This window comes from Tenrec ecaudatus, chromosome 4, assembly GCF_050624435.1.
Source record: "Tenrec ecaudatus isolate mTenEca1 chromosome 4, mTenEca1.hap1, whole genome shotgun sequence".
NCBI lineage: Eukaryota > Metazoa > Chordata > Mammalia > Afrosoricida > Tenrecidae > Tenrec > Tenrec ecaudatus.
In genome coordinates, this window is record NC_134533.1 from 12,871,114 (window position 1) to 12,895,081 (window position 23,968).

At 56.7% G+C, this 23,968-nt stretch overlaps 1 protein-coding gene across 1 annotated transcript; it reads left to right on the forward strand.

Moving 5' to 3' along the window:
• The first annotated feature begins 1,075 nt into the window (after positions 1 to 1,075).
• On the forward strand, positions 1,076 to 23,266 carry VPS37C (VPS37C subunit of ESCRT-I). Its single transcript, XM_075545651.1, has 5 exons — positions 1,076 to 1,211; positions 18,418 to 18,515; positions 19,840 to 20,011; positions 20,417 to 20,499; positions 21,567 to 23,266. The coding sequence occupies exons 2-5, from the start codon at positions 18,423 to 18,425 to the stop codon at positions 22,272 to 22,274; spliced, it is 1,056 nt and encodes a 351-aa protein (XP_075401766.1). The 5' UTR covers positions 1,076 to 1,211; positions 18,418 to 18,422; the 3' UTR covers positions 22,275 to 23,266.
• Positions 23,267 to 23,968: the final 702 nt, after the last annotated feature.

Genomic DNA, 23,968 nt, shown 5'->3' on the forward strand with positions numbered 1-23,968 from the left:
AGAAGAATGAGGCATCAGGATCGGAGGAAGACTTATTAGCAACCTGCCACAGGCAGATGACATCGCCTTGCTTGCTGAAAGGGAGGAGGCCTTGAAGCACTTGGTGACGAAAATCCGGCTTCCGTCTGGATTACAACTCAGGGTTGTAATCTTTCTTGGAAGAAGTCCAGTCAGAATGGGCCTTAGAGGGGAGGATGACAAGACATTTGTCTCACGTACTGTGGACATGCTTTCAGGGCTTCGACAGGATGTCGTGATACATGGCCACACCATGGGTCCACACATAAGAACGACTGTGAACATGACCCAGGGTGGTGCAGTGCTTCCTTCTGTCATACAGACTCGCAGGCACCTAACAATATCAGGAAATACTGGACCCTGGGAAAGACTTTAAGCTTGATAGGAAGGCTCTCAGGATGGGTTGACACAATAGCTGCACCAATAGGCTCAAGCATCGGGACCATTGCAAGGATGGCGCAGGACCAGGCAGTTCTCTTGAATCGATTTGGCGGCATCCGACAACAGTTCAAGGCTTTGGCTAACAGGCCGCTTTTGGAGAACGTGTTCCAAGTTGTTTTGCGGAACCTGCCAGTAAGATCCAGGTGGACAGTCACAGCTGTTCCGGGGGTGGGGTGGAAGGAACTTAGGTCAATGGTCACCCTAGTCCTTCGGCCAAGCTATTTAATGGAAAGGAGTGTTGATTAGCATGAAGATTATGCAGTTGGAGTTCTGCTCCGTTAGGGTCTCCCTTGGTGCTGGGACTCTACTCTTTGCTCCGATGGTCTCTACCAGCAGCTCCCCTAAAGCCAAGCCCGAAGAACTGCAGTTCGCGAGCAGATAGGTGGGGAAGCAAAGTTTGCTCAAGCGCGCTGGCGGCGCCTCCGCGCAGTAGGCGGTGTCTCTTCTGAGGGCGTGGCCACAGATCAGGAGGCGGGGCGTCCGCGGCTCGCCAGTGGGGTTTCGGCGCCCTCTCGCGGGGTGTGGCTCCGAGCGCGCGTGCGCGTGTAAGGGACGGTGTCGTGGTCAATCAGAGGCTTGTGGACCGGGCCCCCCAGCGTGCGGCCAGCGGGCCGAGCCCCGGGCCGCGCGCCGGACGTTGCGGTGGCGTCACTTCCGGCGGAGGGGGCGGGCCTCGGATCCCGGAAGTGTGGGTGCCGGCTGTGGTCTGAGCCGCGGCGGCGGCGGCGGCGGCGGCGGCGCGGCCCTGGCAGGTGAGCGAGGCTGGGGAGGGTCCCGGCTCACCGCGGGCGGGCAGGCGGGGCCGAGGGCCAGGTGGGGGTGGTGCCGGCCCTGGCTCCGCGCTGCCCCGCCGCCTGCCCGCCTCACCCGGGCCGAGGCCGGTGATTGGGTGCGAGGGGCGCGTGACTCCCAGCGGCCGGCGCCCCTGCCCCTCCGGGAGGGAGGAGGGGAGGGGCCACCGCCCGAGCCCCCTTGCAGGTCGGCCTCCGGCCCCGCCCCCACCGCTTCAGCCCCTCACCGCCCTCCTTCTTATGACCTCTGAGCTAGTTTGCTGATTGGGGGAAACTGAGTCCTAAGAGTGGGGTCTGACCTGCCAAAGGGGACACTGGGGGCTTGTGGCAGAGTGGCGGTGGGGTGTCAAAAGACTCCGATTTGCACTCTGGCCTGCGAGGAAGGGGATTCGGCAGACAGTGCCACGTTTTGGATCCCCGACTTGCACAGCCCAGCATCCCTGACCAACTTTTAACCCCTGGACCCGCTAGGTCCAAAGGGCCAACCGCCCCAAAGCCCAAGCCCACTGCCATCAAAACTAAAAGAAAAATCACAGCTATAGAGGCAATGCCGACTAGCCACCCTGTAAGGACAGGGTAGAACTGCCCCTGTGAGTTTCTGAGACTAACTCTTGGGGCTTAGAAAGCCCCCTCTTTCTTCTGTGGAGCACCTGGTGGTTTTCGAACTGCTGACCCTGAGCTTAGTAGTAGCAGCCAAACCGTAACCACTATGCCACCAAGGCTGCTTCTACTCCCATCAGTTGATCCCAAACCTTAGTGACCCATAGGACAGAGAACTGTCCCAGAGATCCAGAGGATCATGGGGAATATACACCCAGCATGTGACTACTGCCTCCTTACTTCCTCTCCACAGCTGCCAGGTGCTTGGTTCCCTCTTGACAAGGGGTGGGGTGTGGGGGGGAGTTCTACATGGGAATATAAGTGGAGTTGGCCGGATCCAGCCCAGCCACTTGCTCTCTCAGCTCCATCCTGTCAGGGCATGCTCACTCTAGGACTGAAGGACCTTTCAGTTCTAAAAACTTCTCAGTATCACATCTCTTCCTGTCCTGGGTCTCTCAGGTCTTCCCCATCCATCCTGTGCCCCCAAATCAGTAACCCTTGTGTCCACCGATGCCCCCAGGATGCAGCCACTCCCCTGGCTCTCTGAGCTGGAGGGGGTGGTGACCCAGAAGCTTGGGAAGGAAGAACTCATTTCTTTGACCGTTGTCTAGAACTTCAGCCTTCACATGCCTGGACCCTGGGCTTCTGAGAGGGAATGAGAGCTGCTGGGCTGAAGTACAGGATCCTGAAACCACAATCCCTGCCATCATGGTGATGCTGACCCATCGCAGCCTTATAGAACAGAGTAGAACTGGCCCCGTGGGTTTCTGGGACGGTCCCTCTTTACAGGAATAGAAAGCCTCATCTTTCTCCCACAAAGCAGCGGGTGGTTTCAAACTGCTGACCTTATGGCAAGCAGTTCATTGGGGACACCACCAGGGCTTCCCTGGACCCTGTGAAGTGGGAGCCTTTGTTCTTTCCTGCCACAGTGGTTACACATGGGCCCGTGATCTGACCCGAAAGGTCAGCAGTTCAAAACCACCTGCGGCTCCTTGGCAGAGAAAGACGAGGCTTTCTACTCCCATAAAGAGTGACAGCCTTGGAAACTCACAGGGGCAGTTCTACCCTGTCCTCTAGGGGTGGCATTGGTCCCATGGCAGGGAGTTTGGTTTTGGGTCACAGTGCCCAGAAGAGCACCCCCATCCCCACCCTCACCCCGATTATCCCAGACATCTGGCTTTGTTTCTGCCTCTGTAATCCCCATTAGATCGGAAATGTTCATTGCTGACGTCTTCCTCTGGGAAGCTCAGACATGTTTTGCCGGCAGCACTAGCTCAGTGAGGTCCACGGCGTGGCTGCTGTGGGCTGGACACCATTTTAGGGGCTCTGTGGACTTGCTGAATTTTCCCAACACTCGAAGGGAGGTAGTGATTCTATTTTACAGATGTGATCACTGAGCTGTAGAGAGGCTAGCTAGCCTGTCTAAGGCCACACAGCTAGTCCTGTTGAACCAGTCAACCTCATTTCAAAGTCAGTCAGCTTCCCTCTGCCAGCACTTAAAAGTAGTTTCCCAAACTTGGCTGGGCCTTCAGAATCCTGTGTGGTGCATGTTAAAGGTGCACAGCCCCACCTCTGGAGAAGCCAGTTCAAACCAGCTGGAGGGGAACTCAGGACGCCATCTTTTTCAACCAGTGTCCAGGATGATTCTTTACCGTGAGGCCAGTGGGCAGCAGTACCTGACTGCAGGTTTGCAGACCACTGGTAGCTGGGAAGTATATATCTAAGGATTCTTGTTTTCCTGGTGACTTCTCTGCTTTGAAAAAATCTTCAAATATAAAGGCCATTAGGGTCAAGGGCTCAAGTAGAAAGAAAATGTTTTGAAAATGATGATGGCAACATATGCACAAATGAGTTAGATACAATTAATTTATGGATTGTTATAAGAACTGTAAGAGCTCCCAATAAAATGATTTATTAAAAATAAAGCCACTAGAGGAGTCTGCAGCCACTGTTGGCGCACAATCAATGGGGTATTTCCAGACTAATACATAATCAGGTCATTGAAGACCTGCTTTTCGTTTGGTTGGATCTGCGTGTGTGAACATTGTGTTCAGTTTCCTCACAGCACCCGGGGTTTTCAGAAGATTCCAGTCTCTTCCCAGCTGGTTGCTTCCTGGCAGAGAGGCCTCTGGGAAGGCAACAGCCTCTGGGGTATTGTAAGCTTTTCCAGGCATGTTTACTTAGCATGTGTGTCCCTCCACTTCCCATCCCTCCCGTTAGAGCAACTCTCACTGGTTGGTTGGAAAGACGGGACAAAAATCAAACAAGTTTGCTTTGGCATAGCTGGGCCTGCCACGTGGGTCCCCTGGGGCCTAGGATGAGCCAGAGAGGAGAGAGAAGAGACCCCGGCGCTGCCTGGTTCTGCACCATCCCATTATCTGGTGGACAGAGTACAGGGTTTGCATCCCCTTATCTGGTGCACAGAGTACAGGGTTGTCAACCGTGGGGTTTGCATCGGCTAATTTTTGCAAGTACATCTGTCTTAGTTGGGAAATCCCCCTGAAGCCTGCTTGTCGTCATAGCAACATGTTAGCCTCCACTGGTGGACCTGGGGGGCTGCACCTAAGGTCCCTTGTCTGGGGATCAAACCCAGGTCTCCTGCGCGGAGGGTCAGACTTTTATTCCTGAACTACTATTGATACACCTGCCTCTTTCTTGGAGGTTGCTTTGAGGATTTTCGTTTGCGTCATAACTTCTCACAGTCTACGCTCCAGCCATCGGATACCACCACATAGACACACGCCAAAAAACACACATCCAAAACAACAAACTCACAGCCATCCAGTCCATCTCCGCTCTTAGGGACTCTATATGACAGGGTAACACTGTCCCTGTGAGTGTCCGAGACTGTCACTCTTCACGTCTTCACGGGAGTAGAAAGTTCGTTTTTCTCCTGTGGAGCTGGCTGGCCTTGCAGCCGTGCAGTATATGAGCGCTATGGGAGGGTACTTCCCTTCCTCCCCTGCTGGCTTTTGCCCTGTTGCCACACCTTCTGTGTCTCTACGTACGCGTTGAAGAGGAAGGGTGTCACTTTGAGAACTAAGGGGTGCCTGGCCCCAGCCGCCGTATCTTCAGGCACCTCATCTGCAGGTTGGAAGCCTGAAGGAGACTCGGTGCACTAGATGGACGGTGCTGGAGAAGAATATTCGAAGTACGTGGGCCGCCAAGAGAACAAGCAGATCGGACTTGGAAGAAGTCCAGTGAGTGCTCTTTCGAAGCATGGATGGCGAGACTTTGCCACTGGGAGGGGAAAAGATGAGGCTTTCTTATCCTGTCAAGAGTTACATTGTTGTTAAGGTGCTGTCCAGTCACGTGTGATCCACAGCCACCCTGTGCACAACTGAACGAAACACACCTGCTTCTGCACTGTCCTCACAATTGCTCCTATGCCCGAGTCCTGGGTGCAGCCACTGTGTCAATCCCCTCTCGTTGAGGGCCTTCCTCTTTCTTGCTGCCCCTCCCCTTTACCAAGCACGGCGTCCTTCTCCAGGGACTGGTCTCTCCTGACAACACGTCCGAAAGATGTAAGATGCAGTCTCGCCACCCTTGCCTCTGAGGGGCACTCTGGCTGACGTCTTCCACGACACATCAGTTGGTCCTTTCAGCCGTCACAGTCCTTTCAGTAGCCTTCTCTAGCTGGCACCCAGTTCCAACAGGGGCAATTCTATTCTGTCCTTTAGGGTCGCTGTGAGGCAGGAATGACTCCATCCCAGTGAGTTTTGGGTTGGGTTTGATGCCACTTACCTTTTATGTTTTTTGTGCTTGGGGAGAGTTGAGCTTCTTGATCGGTGTGTGTTAGTAAATTTGGGAACATTCCAGGTGGTGATTCTTTCAAATACTTAGTCCCGCTCCCCCCTTGCTGTCCTTTCCTTTGGGGATTTCCGTTGCTTACATGTCAGGATCCTTGAAGTCGTTTCTCAGCTCTCTGAGGCTCTGCACGTATTTTTTCCTCGCTGAGTTTGGTTTCCTCTTGCTGTGTTTCTAAGTTCACTAATCTTTTCTTCAGCAGTGTTGCATCTACTGCTGCTCTTAGGCAATGCGCTTCCTTTTTAAAAAAATCGTTTTATTAGGGGCTTATACAACTCTTATCACATGGCAATGCACTTCTTAAAATCTCAGACACTGTCGTTTTCATCCATAGAAATCTGATGGGAGTCTTTTTCACACCTTGCACAACTCCACTAGTGTGCTCAGTCTTCCCCTGAGCCTTTGGACCATAGGGATGGCAGCTGTATTATCCTGCACAGGTTGTACTTCTGTCATTCCTGGGCCTGTTTCTGTGGGCTGTGTTTCCTTGTTATTTCGTCCTTTGTTTTCTGGCAGTTTTTGACTGGCCGTCAGGCGCTGTGGATTGCACCTTACTGGGAGCCGGGTCTTCCTGCGTTTCTCGTGCTGTTCTCCAGACACAGTTAAGTTACTTGGAAGCAATTTGATCCTTTAAAGCCTTGCTGTCAGCCTTGTTGGGCGGGGTTGGAGCAGCCCTGACCTGGGCCAGTCTTTACCTCCTGCTGGGCGGAGGAGCTTGTTAGTTCTACCCCAGTCTCCCACTCTGGATTGGGACATCTTCCCCGCTCTGGCCCAGCAGGAACACAAAGCTGTTCCTGGCTCGGTTTGAGCTCCCTGGATCCTTCCCACTAATCATCTGAGGTGGGTTTTGTTAGCTCCCTTGGCCCTGGGTGGTTTTCTTTCTCTCGTCTCTGAAATAATTCATTTTGTTCAGTCGCCCGTCGTCAGTGAGAAGACACACAGCAGAACATCTGCCGGTTCCAGTTTCGGCAGTGACAGCTCAGAGACACTGATGTCCTCGGAGTGGTGCGACCCTTTCTACGCCCCCTCCTTTTCAGGGCCTGTCCTTCCCCAGCAACATCAACTCATGGCCTCTGAAAGAGTCGCTCTGACCAATTTCATCCCATATAGATGATTCTTAAGAGACCACAGTGCTCAAGGCAGGCTAGGTAAGCTAAGCTAAGCTAAGCTAAGCTCATCAGCTGTTTGGTTTCTAAGAAGGTATCATGGGCTATTTTCAGCTTGAGTCTCAAAGGCAATTGCGGGGCAGTCACTTGGAGGCAGCAGGGGTGGGTGGTCTTTGTGGGCACGGTGCTGACACAGTAGCTGTGTGCTACTGACCGGGGGAGGATCCTTAGCAGGCTCCCAGTGATCCCTATTGCTTTTGTCTCTATGGACAAAGTGTCCTCTCTGCACTCCCCTCCCCTCCTCTCTACTTGGCCTGCCCCTGGGTACCTCTCATGCACACCCAGCGTGAGGAGTCTCTGTAGGCAGTAAGTGGGGGCCATCTCAGAATTCCCCTCATATGTCGGCCTCTCTCAGGGGTCCCTTGCCCGCACTGCCCAACGTCCAGGGTGTGAAAATGAGGGACTCATCCCCTTTGTCACGTGGCTCTGGTTGTTTGAGGCGAGAGGGCAAACGTGGCCCCCGTTCTTCCATCCTGGCTGACGGAGGACATGAGACCCCCGTGCGGTGAGCTCCGTGGGCAGGGAGTGATCTGTGTGTCCTGGGCATTGTGCTAGGTGCTGGCACACTGGCAGGAAGGTGCCACAGATGGAGCACCCTTGATAGCTTGAAGTGTCCCCCAAGAAATGCCCGTGACCCCAGCTGACAGCTGGGAATGTGCCTGCAGGCAGGTCCCAGTCACCTGCTGGGACAAGTCACGCTGCCTGCTCCCCCTGTGCAGGGCCTGCTCTCCTGGGAGTATGGAGTGCCGGTACGTGACCTGCTCCCTGCCGAAGACCCGGAAGCGGATGGGAGCCTCTGTGGTTGATGGCATATGTCACATGAGCTGGGGCACCCATGCCCGTGCAACTCACCTTGGAGAGGACGGAACCAACCTTGACCTCAGCTTTGCCCGCTGCTCCAGCTGCTCCCTCCCTGGGTGTCTATTCCTGGAATGCCTCTGAGCCACGAGGACCCCTTCATGCTGCTAAGGCCTCTTAGCCCATCACCAGACCTTGAGGGGGGCCAGGGGAGCCCCAACATGGGCCTCCGTGGGGTCTGGCCTGGGCTCGAGCAAGTGAGAGTAGGTCTGAGGGGGACCTGGCTTGGGCCATCCCTGTTCTCTGGCTCTTCTGTTATCCGTGACACCCGCCTGCTGTCTGTGATTCAGTTGGACCTTGACAGTGCCCCCACCTTCTGTCCCCCTCCCCACACCCCCAGATTGTCCAGAAATCAAGAACAGCCAGTTCCCGCGCCTCCATTAGGGACAGACAGGTGGCCTGGTGTGGCTCCTTCACAAAACTCAAAAACAAACTCTGCCAATGAGCCAGTGTCCACTCAGAGCCACCTTAGAGGACAGGGCAGTACTACCCCTGTGGGTTTCCGAGACACTAACTCTGTGGGAATGGAAAGCCAGCTCCCCTGGAGCGACTGGTGGTTTCGAATGACTGACCTTATGTAAGCAGCCCAGCTCGGAACGACTAGGCCGCCAGGTCCCTGAGCTCTTCACGGGCCCTTGGGCATTTGCCCTGAGTGTGTGTTGGCCTCGACCTTACTCTCCATCCTTCCTAGAAGGAGGGATCTCTACATACTCTGCAGCTTGGACTGGGCAAGGCAGGGAGGGGGAGGACACGGTGGTGGAGGAGAAGGACCAACAGCTGCGAACCAGCCGGAACCCAAGAGAAACCCCTGGACATCCGAGGAATAGCTGAGTCCTGTCCCCACCAGTGTGGGTGCTGCTTTCTTGTTGTTTCCCATCAGGCAGTTTCGAGGACATTCTCCTTGTTCCCCAAACTGAGGCTGCATGGAGACCTGCTTTCAGCACAGAGCTGCGAGCTCCTTACCAAATCTTTCTCATGAACAAGGGACATGCCTAAGCCCCCAGCTAGAGCACAGGGCCACCTGGCTCCTCGACGCTCGGCTTCTCCTGTGGCCTTGCTGTGTCACAGGAGCAGAGAAGGAGGCCAATCCTGGGGTCACTCTCCCCCCCCAAGTCCACCCCTTGCTCTGCTGAGCATGGGTGGGGGGGGAGGTGGATGGTGGCAGCAGCGTCTTGATCTACTTTAGGTGATGGTGCCGTCTGCCAGGCACCACTGTCTTGGAAGGGTGACTGCGAGGCCTCATTCAGAAGTTTCCAGAAAATCGAAACCCCACAGTGGTGAGAAAAGGGCCGGGAGAGTTGCACTGGGCACTTGTTCTCTCATGGGGCGGTAGCCCCCCTCCGGCTTCGTGGGGCAGGGGCTGTCCAGGGAGAATTTCGCTGGGAAATTATAACCCATCCACCCGGCAGCCCTGATCTTGTCCCCACATGGACTTCTTGTTCCCCAAACATAGAAGCACATGGCGGGGCTGTGGTGTGGGTGGAGAGCACACAATACTTCATTCCAGGGAGGAAGTACCACCTGAGAAGCCTGCAGCTGTTCCAGGTGGAGGATACACTTTGTGATGTGTTTGTGGCTTTGTAGCAACACTTCAGGATTTACTCTGGCATCCATTTCCATGCAGAGGCGAGGCGTTTGCTAAGCACTCTGAGGGGGGTGTGTGTGGCAGTTGTTAGCTTGGCTGAACCATACAACAGCCTCCGAGGTGGAATGTGTGGACTGTCAGGTCCCATCAAGTTGGTTCTGATGACATTGGGGGGTGTATTTTTTTAGGGTTCAAGTACACATCTGACCCCCCATGTTCTATACTTTTCCCCCGTGTCCCTTCTACGAGTAGCGGGGTAGGACCGGGAGGACTGGCCTTAGCGAGGAGTGCCATGAGTGATCACTAGGGCTAGTGTCCCCAAAATGCGTCCCAAAGCATTTTGCCTTCTGTCTGTGTGCTTTTCTCCCTCCTGACAACGGATCTCTGAGTCTGTTGAAACGATTTGATTTTGAACTGACTTGCCAGGGCCCGGATGTCCTCATTGAGCAAGGATGCCCTTTCCCCTACAATCCCCCCATCCCCGGGTTAAAGACAGATGTGGAGGTCCGCCCAGTGACGGTACACCTCTGCATCCCTGTACCCCCAAGCCCAGCAGCAGGCTTCCTTCTCTGTGTCCAGCCTCGGTGCCACGCTCGGGCCTCAGAGAGCTTATAGCCTGAGGCGTAGTCTGGGCTTCCCTTGTCCCCTTGGCTGGGAGAGCTGCTCCTCCCCCTCCCCCCACGTACACACGGCTGCTTACACTGCTTTGTGTCAGCAGGTGGCCGCCAAGACTCTGTGACATGTCACCTGTCCCTTGACCCCTCTGGGGATGGCAGCAGCCTCAGCAAGTGGCTTCCTTTTTTTATGACTGATCCCATTGATTGCTGCTATTTCCAGGTGCAGCGTGCCCTCCTTGATCCATCACATCCATCTGGGAGAACCGGCAGGTCCGGCCACACCTGGTGCCCTCTGACCTGCTGAGCTGGGCAGGTGACAGCAGGAGAAGACAGTGGGGGGTGGTGGGGAGGGAGGGAAGACTGGCTACTGAGCAATTGAAGTGACATTGCCTGTCTGGTGGCAGGGTCCTGTCGTGGGCCTTGGGTCTCCTGTCTTGTTCCCAGCACATGAGTCTGGGCATCTTTGAGCTGATGGTGCCCCACAAAGAGTTGCTGTCTTGGTGCACCCGTGGGTGCTGGGCTGCCACCTGCCCCCTCCCCCCAAACCTGGCACCTCTCCCCCATCACTGCCCATGCCTCCCTCCCCACTCTGCCTGTCCCCTCCTCTGGCCAGGCCCCTCTGTGATTTCTTGTGAAAGTTTGGGTCTGTCTGTTTTTCAGCACTCACAGTTTCTTGAGAGTGAGGGCAGGTTTGCACATCTTCAGGCAGTGTCTGGCACCCAGTAAGACGTCTGTAAATACTTGTCTCCGCCACTGTCTGGCAGTGCGTTGCACTGTGGTGGCTTGTGTACTTCTGTGACCCTGGAAGCTGTGCCACCGGCAGCATCGCCCACGGTGGATGGGTTTCAGTGGGCCATCCAGGCTGTGGAGAAATCCTCCTTCCCTTCATTTGCGACCCCCAGCAAGCATGCAGACAAGAGCAGCACTGTCCACCCCCACCCCACCCCAGCCCGTGTCTCCCAAGACTGTAAGTCCTATGGCAGCGGTTCTCAACCGGTGGGCCTCAGCCCCTTTGGGGGTTGAATGACCCTTTCACAGGGGTCGCCTAGTACATCCTGCGTGTCAGATATTTACGTTACAATTCATAACACTAGCAAAATTAAAGTGATGAAGTAACAATGAAAATAATTTTATGGTTGGGGTCACCACGACAGGAGGAATTGTATGAAAGGGTCACGGCATTAGGAAGGTTGAGAACCACTGCCTTAAGGGACTAGGCAGCCTCCTCTTACTCCTGAGGAGCAGCTGGTGGGTTTGAACCAGCTCACAGCCCAGGGCGTAACCTGCCATGTCCCTCGGGCTCCTTCCTTCCAAAAGCGTGCTGTTCCTGGGAGGTACCATCGAGTCGGTTCCGACTCACCGCAGCCCCTACGTACAACAGAAGGAAAGAAACACCACCGATCCTGCGCCGTCCTCACCGTCGCTCTTCACTCTGAGCCCTTGGCTGCAGCCACGGTGTCCGTCCATCTTGTCAAGGGCCTGCCTCTCCTTCGCTGCCCCTCTGCTTTACCCAGCGTGATGTCCTTCTCCAGGGACCGGTCTTTCCTGATGACTCACTGCCAGCTCCATGGTTCAGGTGCACCGAGTATTCGTCCGTCCTTCATAGACTGAAACGTGATTTCACCACAGACCAGTGTTGGGGGGTGATGCTGGAACACTCTTGAGTTCCCGGCCACACACACAGTGGTGGCTTTACTCACATCAGGTCACAGGGTGTTCCCGTGTTGGAGGAAGGGGCCCTGTGGGTAGGGGCCCACCAGGGATTGCTGCTTGCCCGTTTTCCAGGTATGGCAAGTTGAGTCCCGGAAGAGAATGTTCGGCCTCCAGCTGCATGGCAGAATTGGGGTCACCATATTCTGGAAGAGACTGCACACATATGTCCTGCAGGGGGTGGGGTCCAGTGGTGGGTGGGTAGGCTGGGGTCCAGGCTCTTGGCACCACAGGCAAGCTGTATGATTGCTCTGCCTTAATTTTACCCCCTGTGAGATGGGCACGTTGAGTGAGGGAGCAGAAGTTGTGGACCGAGGTCGGAGGGAGTGATGTTGTGCCCAAGGCACTGCGGTGAGCATTCCCCAGGACCCCAGGTCCAGGTGGTGTCCCATACTGGCAGCCCCTGGGGCACACAGAGTGTCCAGGGTCGGTTTGGAAGTCTGCCTGCCGAGCCGTGCGCCTTCTGGGCTGGGCTGGCCCTCTCTCTGAGTCAGGGGGAAGGACTGGAGGATGTTACCCTCCTCTCTGATCCCTGGACTCCAGAAGGGCCCAGTGAGTGGCAGTCTGGGGTGGGGGGCCTGGGGCATGGCCTCAGCCCAGACAGCCATGCCACTGCAGACCAGCCTGTGTGTTCCCCTCACACCCCTTACTTTTGTTTCCAGAACCTTCCAGTAAGCCTTTGTGCCTGTGGTGAAGCCCCGGTGGCCCCTCTGGCTCCAGGGCCCCCCTGGCCTTAGGGCCCATACCTCTGGAGAGCCCAGGCTCAACCTCACCATGACCATCCTGTTGGCTACCACTCACCATAACCTGCTGCCCAGCAGTCACTCTTTACTGCATAAGCTATCTTATGATTTCTGTAATAAACGCTGTAAAAATGCCTTGCATCCCTACAGGGAACAGGGCACCCTGTTAGCTTATCTCAGAGTATGCAGGAATGTAGAGACAGATGAATACAAGGCCACCCTCATGGCAGCCGCCCTGGTAAATTACACCAGACCCAGAAGAAAGTGCTTTAGTTGTGGAAAGACAGGTCATCTCCAAAGAGTGTAAGCAGCTCTGGCCAGTCAGTCTGGCCACTGAAAGCAAGCTGAGGCCTGTGTCAGAGCATGGGCCAGGGCTACCGAGTTTGGGTTTAAAAGGCCCTGAACATTGCCCACACTGCAGGAAGGGAACTCCTTGGGCGAGTCAATGTCACTCACGATTCAAAAGTAAAGGACGGCCGTTAGCAAAGGCGTCCCTGTGGGAAAACAGTGGAAGGAGCTTGATTCAGACCCCACCCAGCAAAGCACGGGAGGCAAGTTGTCTGCCTGCCAGAGCAAAGAAGATCGTTGAGAGAAATGGCAGGTATCCCCCAATCTCACAGCAGGATACCAGACCTAGCCAAACCGGCAAGAGCCCAGCCTCTGTTTTCACTGCCATTGGCTAGACTAACCAAGAGATGGCCTAGAAGCCCTCAGCAGTTTGATTCTAAAAAGCAGGAACCTCTTATTGAAGGAGTAATACAGTTTTTATCAGGAAGTTTTAACCTAAGGACTCAAGAAATTAAAAGTGATACTGGAGTTGATCAGAATTGTGAGGAAAAGCCAAAACTGTGATTAAGTCGGAAATTATAAGAGCAGTCATTGGGGTCTGCTACCTTAAAGAACTATGGGATGTTTACTAGGAAAGTCCAACCTAAATTCTCAAGGTGTTCAGATTGTTGCTGGAGTTAGGAATCAAGATTATGAAGAAATTAATAAATTCTGATATACCATGGTTTATAAAGAAGGAAGATCGCTTAAGCCAAATTTGGCTTCCTTCCATTCCTAGAATATAAATGTATCAGAAAAGAGTACTTGAGAAGTCTGACCACCCTTTAAATCAAAGGGTCTTTTGGAATGCTGTTGTGGGGAAACAACAGCGCCCCCACGTGGAACTAGAAATTGAAGGGAAAAGGTTTTTAAACTTTGGATATGGGGACATTTTCTTAGGACATTCAGGAGGGCCTAAGACCCGCCCATTAACTTCCCCTAAAGCCAGCATGGAGGGAATGAATGAAGTTAACCAAGACAGAATCCTATTGTACAGCCCCTTCTGTGATGTGTGGTTACCTGTAATCACGCCCCCCTAAGTAGATAAAACCCTTGGTTAGCAATAAATAGAGTCCTCCAGCCTCCTGCCAGGTCCTGAAGGATCCTGCCGGGTCCCTGCCCCACCTTGCCTTGGCTCACACTGTTCTCGGACCTGGCTGGTAAGATCATGGCCATCCGGGAGGTGAGCATGCTACTATGAAATGTGTCTGACTCCATTATTCCAATCTCTATCTCTCATGCTCTCGATGACTTTAATATAATATTTTTATATCTCAACTGTACAATTGTGCTTACTGAACCCATGATTAGTAGTGGGGGCTGGCATCCCTTCCAACCACAACTCTTCATGGGAGTAGAAAGCCTTGTCTTTCTTTTGAGGAAGGGCTGGTGGTTTGAACTGCCAAACTTGTGGTAGGTTCCTCAGGAGAGGCCCAGGCCTCCACATTTGTGAGAAAGGTCCCACTTCTGAACTATGGCCCTCAGCCCCCTGTGTGGGCGGTGCAGACCTTCCGAGGCCATCTTTCCATGTCAGCCCTGCCTGCCTGCTGCTTCCTGGTAGGCCGAGACCTACCAGGGTATCAGCTGGTTGTTGCTGGCTGCCCGGAGTTAGCCCCTGGCTCGTGGGGAACCCACCACGATGACATCAGGCCGTGTGGTCATGTGGCATCATGTGGGGTGAGTGGGAGACTCTGGAAGCTCCCCTGAAGCCTGTTTAGTGTCACAGTGACATGGTACACACACACACCACACCACCCCGCCCCCTGCCCCTCATCAGCAAGCAAACTTCCCTTGGCAGCTGGCTGGTTGCTGTGCATGACTGCTGCATGGGGGACTGCCCCAAGAGGGTCATCTGAGAGTGGGGATGGGGACTGGCTGGCACATTGCTGCGCCTTCTGGCGGTTGCCTGGGAGCTGGTGTCTGGAAACCAGGCCTGAGCCAGCTCGTTCTTGGTCAGCCTTGTTCTTGGCCCCTGAGCCCTGAGACTCAGAGCCTGCAGTGAGGGCCTTAGGGGTAGTCTGAGGGGTTTTGTAGCCGTGACCCCGAGGACTTGAGTGACGACACCGGGGCTACCACGTAACACCGGGCTGCAGGCTTGACGACTGAGGTGACGGGTGGCAGGGGCCTTAGCACAGATGAGTCATGTTCTCACCCTGAGCCGAGTCTGTGAGCTGGATTGCTCCCTCCTTCCCCTGAGCCTGGCAGGTGCTGGGAGGAGAGGTCTGGGACCACACAACTGGAACCTGGTCCAGGACATGTGTTCTCCCTGACAGGTGCGTGTTTCCCGCGTGGCCATCTCCCTGTGGCGATTACTCAGACCCCCCTACCCCCGCTCCCGTGGGCAGTGCAGGGACTTTTGCTGCAGAGTTCAAGACTGCCTTGGGAGGACTGGCTGTGGAGACGCAGAGGCCAGGGGGAGAACCCTCCGTGAGGGGCCACAGTCACGGTCAGGACACCCTTGCGGGCTGTGCTGCTGTTGCTGGCTGCTCGCCTGACATCTAGCATGGCACCGGGGTGGTGGTGGTGGGGGTTTCAGTGGCGGTGAGCTGGTGCCTGTCCTAGAGTGCTCTGGCGCCCCAGTCCTGAGCCTGAGCCACAAGATGGAACTGCCGGCTGTGTCACGACTCACCTCTGGCTGCAGGGCAGACCCCTGTGGGGCCCACCATCCACTGCTCCCAAGTGTGGCCCGCCTGGGCTTCCTAGTCACCTGTGTTGGCTGCACACCTTCTTGGGCATCCTCGAATGCCTGCTGACTGGAAGGCAGGTGGTTCGAGTCCACCTGGAGGTGTGCTTTTGGCACGGATGCTGCTCGGATGCAGGTGGGTGGGTGCGAGGGAGGGCTCTGTGGGCACTGGGGCATAGTGGTTCCTCGAGCTGCTAACAGCAAGGTCGACAATTAAAAACTACCAGGCGCTCCATGGGAGAAAGACAGGGCTTTCTAATCAAGAGTCTTTCATTCTAGAACCCCCCAGGGACATTTCTACCCTGCCCTGTAGCATCGCTATGAGTGGTTGTGGCCTCCATGGCAGTGGGTTTGTTGTTGGTTGGTTTTTGTAGCTTGTTGTGCACTTCTACACTCCGCCTGTGAGGGAAGTGCTTGTTACACCCACTTTGCTGATGAGGAGGCTAAGACTGGGCGGTGGGAGTTCCCTGAGAGCCCAGGCAGCCTCTGAGTTGCAGCTGGTGGCGCCCTTGTTGTTGCAGTTCCAGTAGGTTGTTAAAATGTTACAATAGCCTCCTCGCTGTTACAGTTGCAGTGGGTTGTTACAATGTTACAACAGCCGCCTTGCTGTCACTAGGTTGTTACAACGTTACAACAGCCTTCTTGTTACAGTTGCAGTAGGTTGTTACAGTGTTACAACAGCCTCCTTGCTGTTACAGTTGCTTCTGCCTTGGAGGTGTGTCTCATGCTGTCACACAGTAGAACTGGGTGGTGAGCTCTCTCGGTTGCCATTTTTTACCCCCCTTTGGTAATGAATTTTGTATTGTGAATTCAGGTGGGGGTTTTACATTTCAGCCCATCAACTTTGCATTCAGCAGTTCAACCTTCATGGCTCCCCCCTTGTTCTATTCCATCACCCCCTGACTTCTCTCCTCTCTCTTAGGTATCTCCATTCTCCCTTTTACTCAAGCCAGTCTCTATGAGCCTTCAAGTCTTTTGGTTTATGCCCCCGGCCTTGCCCTCCTTCCTTCCCTTGGGGACTTCCAAAGTCTGTCCCTCAGTGTGCAAGTCTCTGCCCTCAGCGTCGTGGCCTCGCACAGATCTGCTCTTTCGTGGTGGACTGACTTCACCCAGCAAGCTGCCCTCCAGGTCGGTCCGCATCGGGAGGCGCGTTGTGGTCGCATCATGGTTTTCCAGGAATGCACAGTGTTGCATTGTCTGCATGGACCAAAGTGTCTTTATCCATTGCCCTGCTGATGGGCACTAGGGCTGTTTCCAGCTTCTGGCTGTTGGGAACCGTGCTGGGACAGGCATGAGACAGCGAGCACATGTCTGACCACGTTCTGCCGCTTCTTTGCAGCAGAGGGATCGCTGGATCATAAGGGGTTTCTGCTCCCACTTGTTCGAGCATGGCTGTGCTGTTTACAGAAGCCCCAGCAGTGATGGGAGTTCCAGTTTCTCCACGTCATCTCCTCCTGTCATCTTTATGGGAGATTAGTCACCAGGCCTTTCTTCCGTGGCACCACTGGGTGAATGGAAGTGCAGTGCAAACTGTTTGTATCACTCAGGGACTCTGTGATAGCAGTGGATCACAAAAGGGCTTTGGTCTTAGAGAGAGGGGTTCTCATTGGTTGCCCTGCCCCTTTCTCCCCTCTGCACCTGTAGTCTTCCTCCACTCAGGGCACTTATGTCAGTTATCCCCCACTTCTATTTCTGCCCCTGACATTTAGACCTAAAAACTCAAACCAAGCTTACCGTCGTCATGGAGTTGATTCTAATTCATAAGAGCCCTTCTGGACAGAGTGAGTTTCTGAGGTGGTAACCCCTTCTCCAGCCTCGTCTTTCTCCCACAGAGCAGCTGGTGGGTTTGAACCACCAACCACAACCATGAGTTGTGTGGTTAGCAACCCAGCACACAACCCATGACGCCACTAGGGCACTTTTGTTTTGGCCAAAGGCATGTGGGAAAGCAGGGCCAAGGAGGTGTAGGCAGGATTGGGGTGCGTGGGTTTTGCCGGTGCTGTGGTGACTTGTCTGACTGGTGTGGTGGGCTGCGAGGGTTGCAAGTGGCTGGGCTGTTAAGCTCACATTACACGGCTCCTGAACCCACCCTGGGCAGCTCCTCAGACTTCTGCTGGCCAGGCCTGGGCATCCACATGCCCGGTGCTGCCACACCCCACCCCCTCACCCCCGCCTCGGAATTCAAATGCACAGGGAAGCTTTCTGTCTCCTTCCTGGGAGGGGCTGTATGTGAATAGTAGGGATAGCTCAGTCATCTTGGGGACTCTCGAGTGTGATGGAGCACCCCCAGGTAGAGGGGTCCCCCAGACTCATGCTGTCAGCAGCCAGTCTGTGCCCTATCTCCCTGGGGACTCCAGGAGTCACTCCTCCCTGCCAGGTGAGTGAGGGGGTGAGGGATTGAGATTCCCCAGGGCTGGAGCCTCTGAAACCCACATCACTTCTGCAACCAGAAAACAGCTCGTGCCGGCAACACCAGAAGCTCCAGGCTAGAGAGAAGGAAAGGAGAGCTGGAAACCCAGCCAGGTGGAGGTGGCTGGGCGGCTTCTCCTCAGCACTGTTTCCCAGGTGTGGCCCTCCTAGGACCTGGCTCTGATCCTCTGTGCCACGGACAATCAGTGCCCCGCTAGGCCCAGTGACTGGGTCCTCCCGCCAACTAAGATGTCCTCAGTGGGTCAGTTTCCCTCCTCTTGTGAGGATGTGTGTGACAGGCCACGCTAGTGGCACGTGGCCAGTCTAGCTGCTGCAGAGGACACAGGCAAACCTGAGGCTGTGGGCTCACTAAGTACACAAGCAGGGACACTCTGGAGTGTGGAGCCACGGTCTCTGTTGGTGGCCTCCTCTGTCCCAGGCTGCCTGGTTGATCATACTCTGCCTGTTTGCTCCTTGGGGTGCTTCATCCACAACCTCGCCCTCACATTCTCCATGGGGTGGGTGGCTGGGGAGGCTCTATGGTCCTCTCGGCACGGAGAGGGACAAGGTGACAGATGTGTTGTGACAGGGAAGCAGCTGCCGCGTGGCAGACCCCTGCGTGGGTGCCTTGCTAATTCTGTGCCACCTTCATGTGTTTGCAGGGACGATGGAGACGCTGAGAGATAAGACCCTGGAGGAGCTGGAGCAGATGCAGGACAACCCTGAGGTCATCGCACGGCTGGCCCTTGAGTCCCTCCAGGTAGAGGGACACTCGCTCCTTCCCACACCCTTGCCACGACTCAGCACCCCTGTGACTCGGGCTCCTAGAGCCTCTGGGGTCCCAGGGGCCCAAGGACCCCTCACCCCTGGGCTTCAGCAGGATGAGGGCCATCTGGTAGCTGCCACCCTTCCCTCAGGGCCAGGTTTGACCTCCCTGAGCCCTCCTGGCCGGGGTCTGGGTTCATTGGCTGGTCAGAGTTCCCATTGGTGCCCTGTACCTCTGCCTCCCAGCTCCGTGTCCTGGTACACAGAGCCAGGCAGGAGAGGTCAGGCTGCGTGGCTACAGAGCTGCACAGGTCACACCTGCCAGCAAGGTGAGCAATGGTCTCGTAAAGCACCACCACCACGCACCACAGCCCTCCGGATCCGGGGCCCCCGCCCTTCGGGGGGACATGGTGGGCCCGTTGTCACCTGCGCCCTGCCGAGCTGGGACACTCATCCTTCTTCCCCCTCCCTCTGCTGCTGCAGTTCCCAGGCTCCCTGGGAGGCAGCAGCCTGGACAGACTGACACATCTGTGAAGAAGCGCAGGGGGAGTCCCCTGGGAAGTGCCCTCTTCTAGGCAGGCAGGCAGTGAGTGTCTGTGTGTGGTGGGGCTGCCTGGGAGCCAGCTGTGCGGGACAGGCTCCATCCTGATGGCAGTGGCTCCTTGCTACTGCTGAGCATTGTCTCTGCAGCCTCAGGCCTGGCAGCTCCGCTTCTCTACCATTATCCCACCGGCTCCCCACTCGCATGCACGGACTGGGCCAGCTTTGGGGAGCTGCTGCCTCACCAGCTGGCAGCAGTGGGACTCCCTCCAGCGGGAGAGACTCGGGGAGAGCCTTCAGCAGGGCTACACCCAGGCACAAGTGTGGAGGAACCTCTGTTGACCCTTGTGGCTGTAGGCATGGCCGCCAGCTTTTGGCCACCCCTCTGCCCCTCTGCAGGGGCAAGTCTCCTGAGTGAGCACCATGGTCTCGTCCCTCTGAGTGACTTGTTGGGGGCCTGGTTGTGTGTCTGGCTGTGGGTTGGGCCTGGGCCCTCAGTCTACCTCAGTGGGTCTCTGGGCTCTGAGGCGTGGCCCTTCGGTCCTTCTGCCCTGGAAAGCTCTGGCTTTCCCGTGCTCCCCTGGCCCACCCCTCGGGCTGGTGCTCACTTACGAGACCAAAAGCCATTCGGAGGCTCCAGTGCCAGCCTCCAGTGCCCGCGGCTCCAACCTGACTCTGAGCATGCTGCTCCCCTGGGAGAGAGTGGCCCCAGTAGCCCCCGGGCTGCCCAAGGTGGGGAGTGGTGGGGAGGTGGTAGAGATGGTGCTCCCACCCCTCAGGTCCAGGACCTCCAGTTGGAACGGGAGATGGCGCTGGCCACAAACCGGAGCCTGGCTGAGCAGAACCTGGAGTTCCAGGCACCCCTGGAGATCAGCCGCTCGAATCTCTTGGACAAGTACCAGGAACTCCGGAAGCTGGTGGAGCGGTGCCAGGAGCAGAAGGCCAAGCTGGGTAGGTGCCCGGGCTGAGGGCTCCCTGTGCTACCTGTCTCAGGTTTGAGGGGAGGCTGGTCCACAGTTGCAGCTGCAAGGAGCTTAGCTGGGGGTGATTCCAGGGCTCACACCAACCCAGATAGCGCAGCTAGGGCGCCTGGGCAGGGGAGGGGGCCGGGGCTAGCATCCGGGGCCTGCGGGAACTTGACAGGTGAGGTCTGCTGCTTCATGATGCTCAACAGGATGCGGATGGGAGCCTGAGTCCTCGCTTCATCCTGGGTGGGCCAGGGAGATGGCCCAGCCAGGGTCCAGGTGGGGTTCTCGGGGCTCCTGCCCAGGAGGGGACCTGGCAGTGGGCCTGTGGGTGCATAGGACCTCGCTGTCACCGCTGTGAATCAATGCCACGGGTGCCGTCTCCTTCCAGAGACCTTTTCTTCGGCGCTGCAGCCGGGCACCTTGTTGGACCTCCTGCAGGTGGAGGGCCTGAAGACCGAGGAGGAGTCTGAGGTGAGACGGGCAGCTGGCATCCCGCCCCCTGACCCAGGGCTGCAGAGTGTGGGCTGAGGGCGCTCTCAGGACGTGGCAGAGATGAGCGGCACCTTTACCCTCAGGGAGACTCTTGGTGTTCAGCCTCCTTCCCCATCCCTGCAGCCAGGATGCTGTTTGGCTCTACAGCCCCGGCTGGAAGGTGCCCCCAGGCTGTGGGCTGATGTGACCTAGCCCTCACTCAGCTCCTCAGAAGCGGTGTGCCACTGGGGACCTGGCCCAGCGCTTGGGGAGGGTGCCGTCCATGATGGCCCCAGCAGAGACAGTCCTGTCCTTAGAGAGCTGCCACTGAGGGGGCAGATGACAGACACGGAGGCCATGTATGACACTTCAGACCGTGCAGACTTGAGTGGATCCAGGCCCCCCTCACCCCCCTCTCTGTAGTTTGGAGATGGCCCCAGTCCTCACATCCTCAAATCTCCATCCTTGTCACCAGCCATCTGCCCCCTTTTTCACCGACCCCAGCCACCCAGAGCTCACAGGTTAAAAGGACACCGGCCTCAGACTGTCAGGGCAGCACAGGCCACCAGTGTGGAGTCCTCACACTTAACCTCTGACCTACTGACTTGCGCTCGAATATTCTGTCCTTGAGACTGTAGGCTATTACTGGACCCTGCTGAGGTCTGGGGGTGTTCCCAGCACGGGGTATCCATGTCCCAAGAGCATAGGCTTCCAGCAACTAGGAAGCTTCCTGAGCCATAGGGCCCAGGGCTTTGTGACCAGTCTTGCATGATGGGACAAGTCTGCTGCCCAAGGCCGGTCGACACAGGCCTCCCCGGGGAGCCTGTGCGGAGCCTCAAGTGTGTCCTGGAGATTCCAGACCAAGGCACTGTAACTCCTCCAACGGTCAGTCCTCCAGAGCCAGGGACACCTTACCCAGAGTAAACTAGGCCCTTCACCCCTGCTCTCCCCAGCTAGGGTGGAGTCGGAGAAGAGGGTGAGCACACAGGGCTAGGCCTGAGGACACCTGCAGCTGATCCCGGCCTGGGGCCAGCGGGCCCTGTGGTCACCAGCCCTCGTGTCACCAGGCCATGGCGGAGAAGTTCCTGGAAGGCGAGGTGCCCTTGGAGACATTCCTGGAGAGCTTCTTCGCCATGAGGGTGCTGTCCCACTTGCGCCGAGTCCGCGTGGAGAAGCTCCAGGAGGTGGTACGGAAGCCCAGGCCCACCCAGGATCCCATTGGAGATGCCCCGCCACCCCGGCCGCCACCTCCACCGCGCCCAGTCCCCCAGGCCACACCCCCGGTAGCTGAGGAGCAGCCCCAGCCCTTTGCCCTGCCTTCCTACTCCCTGCCCTACAGCCCAATGCCTGCCATGCCTGTGGGCCCTACGGCCCAAGGTGCACTGCCACCAGCCCCCTTCCCGGTGGTCTCTCAACCCCCCTTCTCCTACAGCATGCCTGTGGGCCCCGGGCTCCCACCTGCCCCGCCAGGAGCCAGGCCTGTTGGGAGCTACTCCTGGTCCCCACAGAGGGGCACACCGCCACGGCCGGGCTTTCCCATGGCCCCAGCTGGCAGCTCTGTCTCTGGCCCAGGGTACCCCTTGGCTAGAGGCCGGGCCCCCAGTCCTGGTTATCCTCAGCAGCAATCCCCCTACCTGTCCACAGGAGGAAAGCCTCCATACCCCACTCAGGCACCGCTTCCCAGCTTCCCCGGACACCCTCAGCCCCCCTATCCTCCGGGGCCTGCCCCGCCGTACGGGTTCCCGCCTCCTCAGGGGCCCTGGCCTGGCTGTTAGACTCCGTCTGGTCCCTGGCCTCTCCCCACTGAGACCTCAACCACAACCTTGGACCCGTCCGTTACTGAAGTTCCTGGGTGGTGTGGAAGTGGAAGCAGCCCTCCCCGAAGGCCAGTCTGGAGTGGGCACTTCCTGGCCTCTGGCCACAGGTCCTCCTGGGAACACCTGTTGGTGACTCTGCTGCCAGGCTTGGCACTGCCCCTTGGGGGGCGGTCTGCATGATGGTGATCACTGATGCCTGCACGTGAGGGGTGCCACCACAGCTCAGGGTCCTCAGACCCTACCTGCCTCCCCCGAGAGACCAAGGGTGCAGCCCCCTGAGCATGTCCAGCACAGGTGGTTGGTGGTGGTGAGGAAGGCTAGAGTGGGGAGAGAATGAAGGCCTTGCTCGTAATTCAGTCACAAGCCGTTACAAAACTCTAAAAGGCCCAAGTCCAATGCACATGCCCCTCCGTGTGCCCCCTTAGTGCCTAGCCTCTCACTGGGGACAGCCCCTCTCTCTGCCCACCTGCCAGCTCCCTGATGTCATCCCTCCCCATGGCCAGCCCCCCGCAACAGTGACTTCCAGATGGTGCTTCTAGAACTCCCTCGCCCACTTGCCACCGGCCTTGCTGCTTCCCTTGTCCTCAGGATGGACGTTAGGTAGGGCGCTAAGTGTAAGTGACCTCTGCCAAGGGGCCACCAGGAACCAGGAGTGGTGATAGGCGGGCAGACCCCGGAGCTGCAGCCAGCCAGGAAGTTGTGCCTTGAAATGCCCGCTACTGGGCTGCCCCGGCTGATGGGCTGGGGGTGCTGGGGGCCAAACTTGACCCGGTGCCTGCCCCCCCACTCTTGGTGCCATCCATGGGGAACACTGGGCTTGCTTCTTGTAAGTTATTTATAATGCGCATCCACTAATGGGCCGCGCCAGCCCAGGGCAGCCGGACGTCTGTAGGATTAATTTGCCATAATAAACGGTGATGAGTTCGGGGCCCTGTTGTGGCTCCAGCGGACTTGGGGAGTCAGATGTGGCTGTTGCGTGTGTGCCTCTGTGTGTGTTGAGGGGTGGGGAGGGCATGAATCCCTCCTCTTCGGCCCCTCGGCTCCAGCACCTGCCTTGTTCCTAACAGCATTTCTGGTTCCATTTCCCTTTTCAAGACCCCGGGTGGTGCAGAGGGTTAAGTGACGGGCTGCTGACTGCCAGCTGGGGAGATGAGCCTGTGTGCTCCCTGAAGATGTGGTTTGGGAAACTCTAAGGAGCGGTTCTTCCCTGCACGGTGGGCTCACTGGGAGTCAGACATTCCCCCCCCCAAAAAAAAACAAACCGAACTCGCTGCCATCGAGTCAAATCAGCTCAGGGTGACCCTCTGGGACAGGGTAGAACCACCCCTGTGGGTTTGGAGACTAATTATGGGGGGAGACAACGCGTCTTTCTCTGGAGTTTGCTCTGGGCTTTCCTTTTTAGCATCATCACACCTGAGCCTGTGCATCTGCCTTGCCCTGGTTACCAGTTGGCCTGCAATCCCCAAGGCCAGTAGTTCGAAACCACCAGCTGCTCTGTGGAAGAAAGATGTGGCTTTCTATTCCTACTCTCATAAAGGTTTCAACAGTCTGGGAAACCCACCCGGGCAGTCCCATTCTGCCCTGTAGGGTTGCCAAGAGTCCGCACCCGCCAAAGCTGATGCCCTTTGATTCTACATGGCCCGGGACCTGCT